The sequence below is a fragment of the Pelmatolapia mariae genome, linkage group LG5 (assembly GCF_036321145.2).
Source record: "Pelmatolapia mariae isolate MD_Pm_ZW linkage group LG5, Pm_UMD_F_2, whole genome shotgun sequence".
In the NCBI taxonomy this organism is placed as follows: Eukaryota; Metazoa; Chordata; class Actinopteri; order Cichliformes; family Cichlidae; genus Pelmatolapia; species Pelmatolapia mariae.
The window spans coordinates 23,473,983-23,489,421 of record NC_086231.1 but is presented as its reverse complement, the minus strand read 5'-3'; the positions used below and the strand labels follow the sequence as shown (position 1 = coordinate 23,489,421).

Sequence of the window (15,439 nt, the reverse complement as noted above, 5' to 3'; positions counted from 1 at the left end):
AAATTACCTCGGACACTAAACTGTATTGATCAATCATCTGACACTCACCACGTAATGCACAACTAATGGATCCTAGTGGTCAAAGCTTCAACCAAAAACCATTTGCCTGTAAAGTGTGTGCGCAGTAGTCTTTATGTGAGCAATATAATGTATGCATTTTTATTTATTTATTTTTTCCAGCACTTAAAAGCTTAACATGAGACTTAAATGAAGGCTAACCTCAGATGAGCACATAATGGATACTTTGCTGAGAACCATGAGGTCACAAGTAGCAGAAAGTCAAGAACTACAAGAGACTTTAAAAGTGTTAAATATCTGCAGATCTGCATCTCAGTGAGATTTCTTTGAGCTCAAATGAAGGCCAGTAATATCTGACAGTGTCTGATAAGAGTAAATAATTATTAGTCACCAAGCAAGATTTTGTCCTTGTGCAAAAGAGAGAATTCAGTTGCTTTATGTGATGAAATCTAAGTTACAGATGCAACTATTTGCATTTGTCTTAAGGCTCTAAAGCAGTTGTGAAAACCGATCCTAGTGAACTGCCATACGTGTCACATGGAGATAGTACAGTAAGAGCTTCAGTTGTATTCTTAACTCAGTACTGTGTTTGGGGTCTTAACAGGAAGAGATGCTGGAATTGCCTGTGCCTTCCCTTTAAAGGAGCTCTAAAGAGTTCAAATGGAAATTCATTTCATTACAGTAAGAATATGGCTATACGATACAGCATCAAAAAAAAAAGCATGACAGAGAACTAATGTGCTCCACAAAGGCAGATGGGGTGGTGGGGGCGGGTTTCTAAGAAATTAGACATGATTACTGGGGGCTGCTGGGGCTTAATCAATAAATTGCATTATATTGTAGCGAATATGGTCTGGAAATGTACAAAATGCTTTTCCCGTCATAATTAGTATAATTAGTATAATCAGTATATCAGTATAATTTTCCACCCTTCTACCTCCTGGAAGAAAAAACAAGGTCCAGGTTATTCACATGTTGAATACACTCAGCGAATTAGTCCATAAAATAAAAATATTCATTTAAAACGGAATCATTTTATGTTCATAAACAGTGTAGTTTCAGTTCATTTCTAATGACCTGGAGTCAACATAACCTCCTTTCACATTATTTAAGAAATATCATTAAAAAACCAAGAACATTCTCAAGAAGATATTTCAATAAAGCTAATTAATTATAAACCTCTTTTTCAACAATACTTGTCCAAAAATACATAAAGGACAACTTACAGTGCTGTGAACAAGTCTTGAGTCATCCTTCATTTCTTTATATTTTGCTTCCACGGAGCAGTTTTTTAAATTGGTCTTCAGCAATAATTCTTCAAGTTTTCTGGAGGCCTTTCGAAGTTTTTCTTTGGAAGCTGGCTGATTTTTCCGACCACTGTCAGAGGACTCTTTGTTTTTTGTTTTGTTTTTTTGTTAAGCCACTTAACCCTCACTTATGTCTCATTCCAGCATAAAAAGACCAAAATCAAGGGATGAAATGAAAGAATCAGTTTTAAATTGTAAAAATTGACCCAGTTTGAGGTGTTGATTTCAGATTTTTGTTTTTTCGTTTTTAGTTTTACTCGTATTTATTTGTGGCCTGCATTGCATTAATGCTTTTATTTTGTATTGCAATTTGAAATCGATTTATTATACATAATTTTTTATTTTATTTTATTTTTATTTTATTCCTTTGTTCAGCACTTGGTCAGAGCATAGGTTGCTCATCCATCGTATTTTTGATTTATATTACATTTTCTTTGTAGGGCTCTGGTTCGCGGTTTTGACATGCAATTATGATTGCCAAAATATGATCTCGAATTTTACATTTGCACTTGAACGCACCGCTCTCCCCTAGCTTGCTGTCCGCTCCTTGAAAAACCTACACGCCGTGCGTCACGTAGCTGCGCGCCTGTCTGAACCTTGTATTTGTCAGCCTAGATGTGAGGGCGCCGTCCGCCCTTCTTCGATCGGAAACTCGCACTGACGTAAAGAAGCCAGAGCAGGCAGATCCCCGGGTTAATTAAGAGCTTTAAAACCGTAATTTTACACAAAGTCCACGCCTTTTTTTCGTTTTTTCTTCTTGTCTCCTGGAAACATCCTCGTTTGGTGACTGGAGCACTAACAGCAAAACACAGGTAATGAGAAGAGGGACACACGAGAGGAAAAGAGGCAGTTTTTAACCTGGAGTTTAGTAGGCTTTCATTTATTCCACTCTAGTTTTTCTTCGCATTCGTATTCCTTTGCTCGTAAATACCTCGCTAAACCTCAGCTGACCTTTTCGACAGCGGTTTATCGGAGAGCAGACTGAAGCTCTGTACAATTATATTTATTTGTAAATATTTATATAATTGAGCTTAAACTGATGCTTTTTTTCCATCTCTAGAAAAGAGGCTGTCTTGCTGTTTAAGATTACTAATAGCACTCAAAGGTATCTTATTGGCACTGAGTAGTGATTAATGCAGACCTAATTGCTGCTTTTTGGTATTTCCCTCCTAAGACTGTGACTAAGATGGTGACTGTTGATTTTTTTTTCTTTTGGTGGTGGTGTTTTTGTTTTGTTTTTTTGTTGTTGTTTTTTATTAAGTGTTTCATACTTTCGAAGTCGTAATCTGCAGATTTGGCCTTATTATCTCTGAAACTTGCTGCATAGTCACATCACTCTCTCACACTCACTTCTTTCAGAAGTGCCCTGTTTTCATTTTGAGTCTATAATTAGCCTAGTGTGCAAGCTGTGACCGCCCTCATCTCTTTTTCTCTCCCACACTCGTACACACACTTTCCTTCTTTTGGTCGGTTTCACTGAACTCTCTGCTCTTCTTTCTCTGTTCAGGCATGGCTGATCTGCTGAGGCTGCTGCTTAAGGTGGCTGAGAAGGCTGCTAATGTGGCTCGGGTCTGCAGGCAGGAGGCTCCCCTCTTCCAGCTCCTTGTGCAAGAAAAGACTGGAGATGACAAGAACAAGAAGTTCGTCCAAGACTTCAAGACGCTCGCCGATGTGGTGATTCAGGAGATGATCCGGCATGATGTTGGCGCTCAGGTAAGGACAAGTCTTTGTGAAGCCGGCCAAGATCAGACGGCATGTTGCATTGTAATTGTGTCATTTTTCTTTTGTCCAGTTCCCTGACATGGCTGAATTCATTCATGGCGAGGAGTCTAACAAGTTTGAAAACGGGCTTGGTAATTTCTTAATATTCCACATAACACACTACACCCTGGGCCAAGAACAACAGCTTTTGCTCTAGGGAACTTTTGTAGTCTAATTTGGGCATCACTAATGCCTCTTTTCCCCTGCCAGATCTAGAACTCCTTCCCTACATTAGATAGAGTTACTTAAAGCTGGGCACCTTAAAATTCCCAAAATTGGAACCACTGATGTCTACAAGTTGTTAAAAAATAATAATATTTGTTTCTAAAAAGCATTTTAAGAGCAACAGTGTCTACTTCTGGACAATCTGATCCAATGCTGTGCTGTTACAGACGTGCACACCTTGAATCCTCCATGTACTCTAATGAGTCCTGTGTATGAGTTTGTCAGATGTGCCTCAGGATTATTCTGGTGGAGCCCCAGCTGTGCTTTTGTTTCAGCAGTGCAGATTCATAAATATAACATCCAGCATTAAGATGTGCTGTGTAATAATAACCATGATGATAATCAGCCCACCTTCATATTAAAATCTAGAGGAGCTAAATATACACTTGGCAAGTGATCTTTACTTTAATCTATGAGTACATAGTGAACACATTAATATGCTGCTGTCTAAATATTTACCATGGCTGCACCTTGCACAGTAGAAACATTTGAAGTGGTTTGTTGTAAAGTAATCAAAGTCTCTGTCTCTGCCGCCAGGAGAGAGTGTGATAGTCACGGTTTGCAGCACAGAGGAGGAGACGGCGGCGTTGCTGGCCACCGTGCTTGACGGTGACCACACAGCAGCTTCTCTGCTGGCTAAAGCCATCCACCAAGACCCGGCGACCGTCGAGGCAAACACTGATGGTCTGACTGTTTCCCTCAGCCCCTCTGAGCTCGGCATCTGGATCGATCCCATAGGTGAAGAGCTCATCGCTTACCACAATCCCAGTCAGCAGAACTCATCATTCATGTCAGAGCTCAGTTTATCTTTATTGTGCTTTTTTTGTTTGTTTGTTTTTTTTAAATATTTTTTTAAAATACTCTAGATGCTACCAGCCAGTACATACAGGGCCGAGAGGAGGAGCTGGAGGAAGGCCGCTTATCTCCATCAGGTCTGCACTGTGCGTTGGTTCTCATCGGCGTTTACCTCCGGAGCACGGGCGAGCCCATCATGGGCGTCATCAATCAGCCATTTCACCACAAAGATCCAGCAGGCGGGGGGTGAGTAATCAATAAAAAGCGATGCATGCTTACACACCCAGGTAAAGAAGTTAATATTGTTTTTGGTTGCTGGTGATGGTCGTTCTCTTTTCCCATAAATGGCCTCCTTGACTCCGTGCTCAAACCAGCGTTCCTCCCTGTCTACGATGTCCACTTCCTCATCATTTATAGAGTGGTCTCTGGACTGTAGGTGTAAATAGACTGCCCAGTTCAGGCCTGATTAGGTAGGATTGGACTAAGTGGATGGCACAACACAGCTCTCCTGTGTTGTGCCATCCACTTAGTCGACAATCTTCCTGGCACTTCACCACGTATACTATATTACTCGGGTCACAGCAATGTTTCTTCTTCTATTTCCAGTTTGGCAGGGTTAAACATTCAGTTGCTACTTTTTGCTGGACTTTATAATATCTATGCAACAACCTCTGGAGCTGAAAAGCCAGTAAATATTAAAACGCCCAAGTTAAGAAAAAAAAAAGTATCTTTACGGGCTCTTACAACAAATTAATTTGATCTCTATAATTTCCCCTGCTACAGCAGCTGTATTGCTGTAGAAAGCTCACCTCTTTAAATTTCACCAAAGCTTGCATGATGCAGAATTCAGAGGAATTTTATTCAACAAAATCAAATTCAGGTAGAATGATGGTAGAAAAGGGGAAATGCATGAGTCTGACAAGATCATGGGAAGAAACTTTAGTTTCCGTGCACACAGGAAATGCCCGTCCTGTAACCTGCATAGTTTGAGGTTTAAACATTTTTATTCTATCCCACATAAGCATAATCTTCCCTACATTTCCATCCCTCTCTATGAAGGTTATTTTCTACATTTACCTTTTTCTTTCTTCAGCAGATTATTAGACGATTACAGAAAAACTACACATTTCCTATTAACCTCACTCTACTGCAGCTTTTATGTTAATGTGACAACATTGACTTCAATTCTGTTTCTGGTTTTCTTTGTGTTTGCCTCATGTGACCAGAGGGTTTTTTTACATTAAGATTTAAGCTAAATATTAACAGATTGAAGAGTTTGAGCAGATGCCATGCATGTCACAGGAAACTTCACACTGTGTTTAGGTGATGGTGTGACATGATGAAGCTTCTGAGCTCACTTTACCCCCGATTCTCTGCAGGTGGAAGGGAAGGCATTTCTGGGGCGTGTCCTGGGACGGCATCAACGTCTGCTCTGTGTCCCAGCCGAAAGACGGAGAGGATCGAGGGCTGTCTGTGGTGCTGAGTTCCAGTGAGAAGCAGGTGGTAAAAGATGCGCTAGCCTTGCTCTGCAGCTCTGACAAGCTGATGTACGCCTCTGGAGCCGGCTACAAGATCCTGTGTGTCATTGAGGGCCTGGCTGATGTTTACATCCTCTCAGAGGGAAGCACCTTTAAGTGGGACTCCTGCGCTCCTCACGCCCTGCTCCGAGCACTCGGTGGGGGGGTGGTGGACTTGACTAAGCGTCTACAGATGACCAGTGAAGGACAGGATCACACAGCAGAACTGACCTATCATGAGCCTGACACTGAGTGCAAAGGAGCTGACCGCTGGGCTAACCGTGGCGGCCTGGTGGCTTATCGAGACTGTTCTAAGCTCAACACTGTCATCGCAGCTCTGAAGGGCAAGCTGTAGATGACAGAAGAGCAGATGTAGCCAGCACGCTCTGAAGCATTTATACATATGATCATGTTTTCGATATTAGGCAAGGAAAATTATGGGTGTAGAGGTTGAAATATTTTATTCATAAATGATACAGTCTTCTTCTTAATCAGATGTTTATGCAGTCGTGTGTGTATATATATCGCAAAGTGACAATCAGGTCTGAGCCAAATTATATTTGCAAATGTTTGAATTTAAGTCAAAGATGGAGCTGAGACCGATTCCAACTTTTCTAAAGGAAAATAAAGTTTGGATTAAAAGCTCCAAACATTTAGTTTTCAGGCATCTTTATGATGTCATCGAAGATGATTAATCTGGTGCTTGAGAATAAAGAAGCTCCACCAGCCTGCTGTTCAAACCTTCTATTTGTGATGACCAGCCAATCAGGATAAAGTTGGCTTAAAGGGAGAGGAGCTAATTTGGCTTGTTTGACAGTGAATGCAACATAAACGAGGTTTATTTCAGACTGTTAACTGTGAACTGAAAATAAACATAGGGGTGAAAGAAGCGAGAGGGACACGATCCTTGCAGGACAATCTGCACTTAGGTTATGAAAAAGGAGAAAGCAAAACAGATGTGATGTTTGTGAATCAATCAGGTAAATGGAAGAAAATAACATGCTGGCGTTTCTCTTAAGGTAGTTGACAATTTATCAAAAGATCCATGTCGGTAGGTGTTTTATGTCAAAAGCACAAAGGTAATACCATTATCAGTTAATGAAATGCACTGAATTTATATATTCTAGAATGGGCTGCCCGTTATTATCTTTTTTTTCATTTGTTTTTTGGATGGGGCACGAAGAGAAAAATAATCTTTAAAAGAATAGCCCTCCACAGGTTCATTGAGTGCAATAGACGGCAGATGATGAGCAACAATCAGTTTTGATGCGTCATTCCGGGCTAAATATTTGTAAATGTGATTTAGCTCAGACATGCATTGATTAAGTGTTGCATTTAGAGTGTTTAATATAGTTGCGAGGAGCTTGAGTGCTCACTGCTGGGCAGCTGAGGAACACTCCAGGAAAGGTAACGGGGGCATTGCAGGGTCACTTCTGAATACAAGATTTTTCTTTGCTTTAATGAGGCAAGTGGGATCTACTTTTTTTTCCTTTCATCGTTATTTCATATCTAACGGGCTATAAATGAGTGAATAAGACTACAGTTGAGTGGCGTGCAGTTATCTGCACCTCTCTGAAATGATTCCTTGTAAGGCCCCTCTTTTTCGTAGCCATAACATGGGTAAAGGTCAGAGAGTGGGAAAGCCATATGAGGTAAAACCCACAGAGATTCCTTCTCGGTGTGGGTTTACAATAAAATTAAATATTAAGCCAGTCTGAAAGACGGGATCTGTGCCGGCTTGCAAGCAGCAGATTCTTATCAATATGTCTGCCATACACAGCCGTGTAACCTCACTTTGTTTATGTTTAAAATGATATAACGGTGATATGCATTGTAACTGAGGTGTCATTAAAGTTTAATAAGCAGGGAACAGAACAGACATTGTGCATATAGGAAATCCTCTTTATTTTGGAAACCAGAGAAAGCGGCAGGGGGAGTTGGGGGGGAAGAAACCCAAAAATGATATTTTAAAACCAGCCAGGGAACTCGCCTCCGTAGTCCCTACAAAAAACCCTGATGATTGTCTGATATTTTTTGCAATAATTCTGCATATTCTGTTAAAAATCTTTAAGGAAAAAAATAATTAAAAAAGGTCATTGTGTTGGCTCTCTCTTTAACTTGTTGGACTTTGAACTGCTACCATTAACACACGTCACAGCACGTTCTCAAATCAAGCATGAAGCGGTCACAGCTGTGGGTCCAGTTTCCTGAACAGGAACTGAAGCAAATCTTTGACAGTGTTTATGTAATGTCAAGTATGGATTACAAATAAGTGGGAAAACGAGTATGCAATAAGAATTTAACCCTGCCCAGTTTAAAACCCCTAATTAAGCTGGAATCTGTTTTTATTTTCTCACTTTAACCAGGACTAGATTTATGTTTTCAACTGGGACCAAGAAAAAGGAAGGGACACTTTAGATAGACACTCATTTACTCCCATGTCCAGGAAACTGGTCAAATACATATAACAAAAAAAAATATTTGACACATGAAGGAAACATGGCAAATGCATCGTCCTGCTTGAGCTCAAACTATATTTGCAACAAAGACTTCTTTCAAGCTTCCAGGCGAACACACACTTTGCATCACAAAAAGCATTCACATACTTTGTCAAGAGGGTAACAGATGTGCAATCAAATGTCACCCATTTAACTTTCAGATTCTACAAAAAAAATTAATAATATAATAAATCTTGATTTGTAGATGAGCTGTTAGCTTAGTGAGCTACACCTCCTACTCAGCTGCAGCTGGAGCCTTGCTGGCTGGACTAAACCACTGATGACTATTCAAAATCCCTCTGATGTTATTACAGTGGTGGGTGTGCAAATGAACACAAAAGGAAAAAATTAAAATCAACAACAATGGACGTACTCAATGGACGTGATCAACTGTCAATGTTAAAAAGAAGCGCTTTTATCAGATGCCTCATAGCATACAATTGCCATATCACTACACAATCTTCATGTCAGGTGTAAACAATAACAACGGTTTTCTCTCATTAAGCTTTGACAAAAATTAAAGTGTTATTTCTGACAATGAAACATGTCAACAACAAACCAAACAACAAAATGCAACTAACTGGGATTTTTCTGACCCCTTCTTGTTTTTACACAGTAATACCGTGGGGATTAAAAGGACATCAGTCGTTTAGAGTCTGATTAGAGTTTACGTGAACCTCGTCCGACACAACTATGAAAACCCGTCAGGAGTCGCTGAGATGACGGCGCACCCTGAAACAAGCAGACATGAGAGCAATCGCTTTGGACTAGAATCAGATCTGACGTGTCCTGAGCTGGGCGGCGGCTATAAGATGCTCTGTAACATCACGACTGGCTCAAAAACTGCCAATGAACAAGTAGGTCCAGAATGAAAGACCAGGCAAATAAATTATTTGCAATAGTGAGATATTGTCTAGTGTTACATCAGTTATAGCCAAAATAAGGTCCAACGGTGCTGAAGGAAAAAGAGACTTTGCAATGGACAAAAAGTAGAATCATTTTTACTTAGAATCAAGCAGCTGTCAAATGTTCGGTTGTGCGATTAGCTTTATAAAGTCAATTACAAATGTTTTATTTCCTCTTTGAGATGTTACTTTTACATTTTTAGAAAGTGGTCTAAACAGTGTGAACCATGGTGTGAATCTACGTGGCTGTGCTACATTTCCACACATCCTGCAGTATCTGCATATTGCAACGTTACCACTTCAGAAAGCTCAGGGTAAAACAAAACTTTTTAAAGGGTGAGGTGCATCTCTATAATTATCATGCTAAGATATTTTTGTCTTTTCTTTCTGTTTTTTTGTTTTACAAATCAGACACAGAACCACAGCTTGGCCTTTGATTTCAATGGAAAAGCAGATTAGCAGTTGTTTAGACCTGCTCATAAAACATGACTTCTCACTAAAGAAATACTTAAATGTGCTGCTTTGGTGAGTTAAAACCACTCCCCATTTTATAAATAATTAAGCTCAGATGTGTTAGGTTAGATTCCTTTCTGAAATATTGTGGGCGATGTGCAGCTTCAGTAGTAGAGCCACATGCCTCTAATATCAGTAACACTAAAGACTGTGAAGCTGCCCAGATTAGTATCTTCATTTTTCGATCATAGTGATGCATAAAACCACAGTCCGCACTGGCTTTAACCCTCCTAAACGTCACTCTGCCTGAAGCCGATTTCTTAAGCTAACTTTATATAAAACGTTAACAAAAGTGAGAGAACTGAAGTGTTAAAATGCAGGTGAAAACATCATGCAGTGAAGGATTTGGCAGGATGTGATTAAAAAAAGAAAAAGGTTTAATTACGGCATCCTGATAAGAACTTCAATGCCAAGGCTACAGTCGTCTTTAAGACCAAAATGACAAAAACAACAAAAAAAATAAGGTGGATTAAGAGGTAAAGCACCATCACTGCAACCTCCTTCAGAACCTCCTTCAATACTTGTATTCAGTTGACAGACTCCTCTTCGTGATCCAGTCTCTCTCTGCTCTGGCTGATCTGACCCCCTTGAATCTTCTCCAGTTCAGATCTTGGCATGCCAACAGGCAGGCGAGAGACAAACATGGCCATTATATTTTGTATCCCTGTGTTGCTGTTTTCATACACTAATAAGTCGGCGAACTTCACCTCTGGAAGGGTTTGCGGACCTTCTTCCTCCTCCTGGGGGGTTTGCCACTTTCAGCCCACGTCTCGCTGGACTCGGGCCGGTGACCTCCCGACATGTAAAAACCTGTCTGACTTGGAGGAGGGGAGAAGGGAGGCGCTCCAGCACCAGGTGGGTGATGAGGCGAACCTGAGTGGAAGAAGCTTCCATTGGCAGCCATGTCATTAGGAGGTCCTCCCTTAAAGATTCGGTTGAAGAAGTCCTGTAAATCAGCTGGGTTGGTCGGACCTGCAGCTTGCTCCGATGGCGTCCTGAAAGATAAGATGGAAATTTAAGTTTGTCGAGTGAAATAATGTCATTGCGTGGAGAGGAACCTTTTTGACTATAATTGAAATGAATAGTACAGCTTTCTTTATTGTAAACGTTGTTATTTCAGCAATACACAAGGGGGAGCTCCTTCTATGCCATACACAGCCAGATGCATGTAAAATACACACCGACATAATGCAGATGGCAGACTAAGAAAGAAATAAAAAGAACTAACATGTTTACATTAATCTAATTTGAGCAAAGTCAGATATTTTAAAGCTTATTTATTTTAATTTCTTCTCTAGTGTCAAAACGTTTGCATTTTCCCCTCTCTGCACATTAAAAAGGAAAACTCTCCAGTCTGCCGTTGGCAAAGGGCAGATATTTAAAAACAAGCGGGATAAACCTGAGCCTTTGTGTGGTTTGTTTGTTCAGATCGCACTCAGGTGCAGACCAAAACAACCACACAAAGACACTTTGGAGGTGTCAGTACAGTTCCAAATGAACTCCAGATCAGCTCGTTTATGTCGTGAACATGATCCAACCTCGAGTCGAACCAACGACCAGGTGTACGTTGCAAGTTTGAGCTAAAAAAATTCCCATAGCCATGCATGCTTTAAATTCTTGAGTGTGACAAGGTACTATTGACAAGGAAAGGTCTGCACGGGCCAGCAACTAGCTGTGAAATGAACTTTCCAATAGTCCATAACACAGCATCTTCTTCCTGTATTTACTTTTGTTGCTTAAACTTCAGACACATCTGGCCAATAAGTGGAATAAACATTCTCATGTGGTTTGTAGTGATGCATTTCAGTTTGCTTGGATTTTTCTCCATGTTGCATGAAAACAAACCAAATCACAGGGAAAAGCTACAAGCTTACAAACTCATCAGCTGATTCAGACCACTTAATGAGTTTGTAACTATAGGTGTGAAAACGCCCCTAAGTGTGATGGAGAGGGATCAAACTGTTTGTTTTGCTTCATAAATATTAGATACAGTATCCAAACGTTCACTCAGAGGGATATACCTGTGTCGTGTGGCATTGCTGTTGTTCTTTGAACCAAAGGAGATGTGATACGGGACCCGGTGTGTATCAGGAGAAATTCCAATTCTCTGGCAACCTGCCCACTCTGAAAACGAGATAGTATCATAAAAGGTCACATGACTAAGAGTAAAATGTTCAGCAAGAAAAACCCGTACCTTTTCAGTAGCCTGTCGAAGTATCAACAAAGATTGTTGGTAAACGCAAACTCTGAGATGCACTACTGGTTGGTTACTAATGAGCCGGACAGGCAAACAAAAGCTGATGCTCACCTGTAATATCATACACCTTGCCATCCATACAGGCAAAGTATGTGATGCGTAGGCCCAGCATGCTCGATTCAGCCCACAGGTCCCCTTCCTCAGCGCTATGGCAATGATTGCATTCAGCACAGAACCGGGCCTCAGCGGGTTCACGATCCATCTCAAAGCGCCTTCATACACACATAGGAAACAAAGAAAACACACCTGTGCTGAAAGCCTACAACACAAGATTAGCTACAGTTTTATAGAATTTTTTTATTTCATGTGCAGCTGTGTGATGGTGATGCTGGATGTGTAACACCATACTTGTGTTTGCCTTCACACTTGGTACACATCATAGTATTCATGGCTTCCTTCAGGTCATCCTGCAGTTTAGTGAGAAACTCGTTCATGGACTTTGAGAGCTCAGTCGCTGCCATGCGCTTCCTGCGTGAGAACGAGTAAAACAAGTTGTTGATCGGAGATAATGAGTGAAATGTCAAACTTGCTAAATAACTGTACTTGAGTGGGTTTTTTTGTTTTACCAATAAGAACTTAAACAAATAACTTAAGAAAAATCATTGCATTAAAATAATTGACAAGATTATTTAAAATACAATAAATAATTGTGATTAAAATATTTCTTTCTTTTGTAGTTTTATTGTTGATTTTTTCCCCCGTGCACTTACAACTCGTACTCTCGTCGTGTCTCTGGATTACTGACAATATCCCAGGCAGCCCTGAGCACTTTGAACGCCTCTCCAGCTCGTGGGTGTTTATTCTTGTCTGGATGGACCTGAAAGAGAACGGACAGAGGAAAAGGTTGCATGAGTAAAGAATCAAAATTAGTCACTACAGCAGCCATGTAATAGTAAAAATTTAAGTATTTCTGATTCTCACACCTGGACAGCCAGCTGTCTGTAAGCCTTCTTCAGCTCAGTGTCAGTGGCATGCACCTCAACACCGAGAACTGTAAAGGGATCGAGCTCATCCTCTGGTACCTCAACCAGTGCCAGCAGTCTCTCCAACTCCTGGCCTGGTTGAGCTCTTCCTGCTCTGCCAGGTGACCCCGGTGCGGATGGCGGTACATGACCATCCCTCCTGAATAGGCTTCGGGCTTTCTCCAGCAAGGACACTATCCTCTTCCAAATGCGTGTCTCCTGAAAAGCCGTCCAATAGTGCTTCCCCCTATCCCCACCAATACGAAGGAAAACCCCCTTGGCCCACTGCGATCCCAGAATAACCAAAGCACAGAAAAATGTGAAACAAGATAAGGCAACTGTCTTTATCCACTTTACTGACCTAGCAGTTTTATCCACCACACAAGCTCCTTTGCACTTTGCCCACTTCAGAATCCGGATCGCATCTGCCTTCATTCCAGGAACATCAGTGATCTTCACAAGGAGCTGCTGCCCAAGGTTGTAAAGTTTTACAACTCCAGTCTCCACTCCAACTCCACAGTTGTGAGTTAAAGTGACAATAATCTCAATCATCATGTGGATGCAGGAGATGCACCAGAAGCTCAGACACTCTGACAGCATCTCCTTGAACGCTAAGATGAGCTGGTTTCCTGTCCGCCGCCGGCCCCGGTTCTGCTGGTAGTGGTGGTGGTTACGTCTGCGGGTCTGCTTGTGCCGACCGCCACTTGACATAACATTGCCTCTCTGAATCTGCTCTAAAACTGACCCACCGCTCCTCAATTTGCACTTCCTTCCACTTCCTATGTTCCTCCAACCAGACTCCCCATTCATGTGCTGCTCCTTTGCGGCATCATCCTCTTCTTGGTTTATAACCTGTGAGTTCTCATTTTCTGTAGTCTTGTCATGCTCAAACTCTTCTGAAACCTCCTCAATATCATCTTTGGCCTCTGCTTCACCAGCCCCAAGGTCTTGTAGAATGGCTGGGTTTGGGGTTTCCTGAGATTTGAGATAGGCTATTTTGTCCTCCTGCTCGCACTCATCCTCAACCTCACACTGACTTGAACTGGTCACTGAGGCCGAAACACCATCAGGGATCTCCTCGTCAGTGTCCACAACATCCATCTCTTTCTTAGCCGCTTCTCTTTCCATGTTCCTTACAGCAATTTGACTGAAGCGCTGTAAAATCTGACTTTCATTAATGAGTTCCTAAATCCATAATTTGAGGCCACATTTTCCCCAGGCTCTCATAAAAAAGCGAGACTGGGGGTTCTTACAGGTCAAGTTCAGGTCCACCGCATCAGCAGCCACTGGTACGTATCAAAAGGCTTTTGCACAACTCACATGATGCACTGGAGCTCCTGAAAAGCAACAGATATGAATCAATCTCCAGGTTTTGATATCACAAGTCTGTGTCACCCTACTTAATATAAGTGAATCCTTGTTCCTGTTATTTTTGGCTTTCTGATTTCATATATAGCCATAAACCATGTCCCTCCAGCTCACACTATCCCTAGAATCCCTAACAAACACTTTCCCTCCTCTGCACATCTCCACTTTGTCTCTTTAACTTTGTTTCCAAGTGATTTTTTTAATGTATTGGGTTAAATGCAGGAAAAAACCTTAGACGTTCCAGACAACTGAAAAGTAAGAGGAGCATTACTTTAAGACAAATGCTTTGACACCAGAGCGCATAATAACTGCTAAACTAAGTTTTAAAAGAAACAAAAGGGGGTAACTATAAATTAACAAGTTACGTAGTCAGTGAGCAATGTAGCTGCACGACTTCATCGGTACAACTGTATAAGTATCAAGTAGTTACAAATACCCTCTTTGAAGCTACTTTTACGCGTATTTACGCAGATGTGAAAACACAGACTACATGCAGTTCCCCTGCTTTGTCGTTTGCTAATCCAGTTAGCCAAACAAGAACGCAGTGTGTCTAAAACCCGACCTTTAATAAACAACCTTTTAACCTTTCACAGTAAATAAAAAAGTATAAAGAAGTCAGTCAGACCCTTAACATGTTAACTGTGTTCAAATCACCAGATGTTTTAAAAGGCGGACAATGTTAGCAGGCAGCCCTGGTGTTAGCATGAGGAAGCAGCCAAGCAGGATGACAGACAGGCGCTACAGGGGCTAAAATTAGCTTGCCTCTGGACAGTTAACCTAGCAACATTTCGACTAAATAAGGCCACAAACGAAGACAAAACAGGCGACTGTTAATGCTTTTAGCGAGCCAGCAGTGAACTATTAGCTACTAGCAGGACTAACTGAAATATAAACGCCTGTTTCCCCTTCCTGTGTGGTTGGTTTGGCTACTAACGCCAAGACGTGTTTAAACACCGGGACGTCCAGTGCAACAAAGAAGGCAAATAATTCTGCGTTTTGCATTAAAACAAATGAAATGTCATATATACCTCTCGGATAACTGTATAACCTTGTTTGTTAACAGACATCCAAGTGTCGGTGTTGTTTTGTTTTTTTTAAGCCACTTCTTCTTCTTCTTCGGCTCCTTTTCCCACTTTATTGCTACTTCCTCTTCCGCCTCCAGCTCCCTCTTCGCGGTTTTCGCGCGGTTAAAACACAACAGCGGGACTCTGCTGCCATCTAATGTTTCGGGAATAGCTGACCGTAAACGGCTAACTTTAGAAATGCGGGCTAAGAAACCCAGCAACCCCACACCGGGGTGTTTTTACGTGAGT

At 41.3% G+C, this 15,439-nt stretch overlaps 2 protein-coding genes across 2 annotated transcripts; one reads left to right on the top strand and one right to left on the bottom strand.

Annotated features, from left to right (window-relative positions):
* The first annotated feature begins 1,972 nt into the window (after positions 1-1,972).
* On the top strand, positions 1,973-5,978 carry inpp1 (inositol polyphosphate-1-phosphatase). The gene is made up of 6 exons (XM_063474333.1): positions 1,973-2,137; positions 2,833-3,038; positions 3,118-3,178; positions 3,849-4,049; positions 4,178-4,352; positions 5,486-5,978. The coding sequence occupies exons 2-6, from the start codon at positions 2,835-2,837 to the stop codon at positions 5,976-5,978; spliced, it is 1,134 nt and encodes a 377-aa protein (XP_063330403.1). The 5' UTR covers positions 1,973-2,137; positions 2,833-2,834.
* Positions 5,979-10,240: 4,262 nt separating this feature from the next.
* On the bottom strand, positions 10,241-15,270 carry dnajc14 (DnaJ (Hsp40) homolog, subfamily C, member 14). The gene is made up of 7 exons (XM_063474315.1): positions 15,155-15,270; positions 12,720-14,095; positions 12,507-12,613; positions 12,145-12,264; positions 11,848-12,008; positions 11,561-11,663; positions 10,241-10,534 (listed from the first exon to the last, which is right to left on the bottom strand). Exons 2-7 carry the CDS (start codon positions 13,884-13,886, stop codon positions 10,243-10,245), a joined length of 1,950 nt encoding a protein of 649 aa, XP_063330385.1. The 5' UTR covers positions 13,887-14,095; positions 15,155-15,270; the 3' UTR covers positions 10,241-10,242.
* Positions 15,271-15,439: the final 169 nt, after the last annotated feature.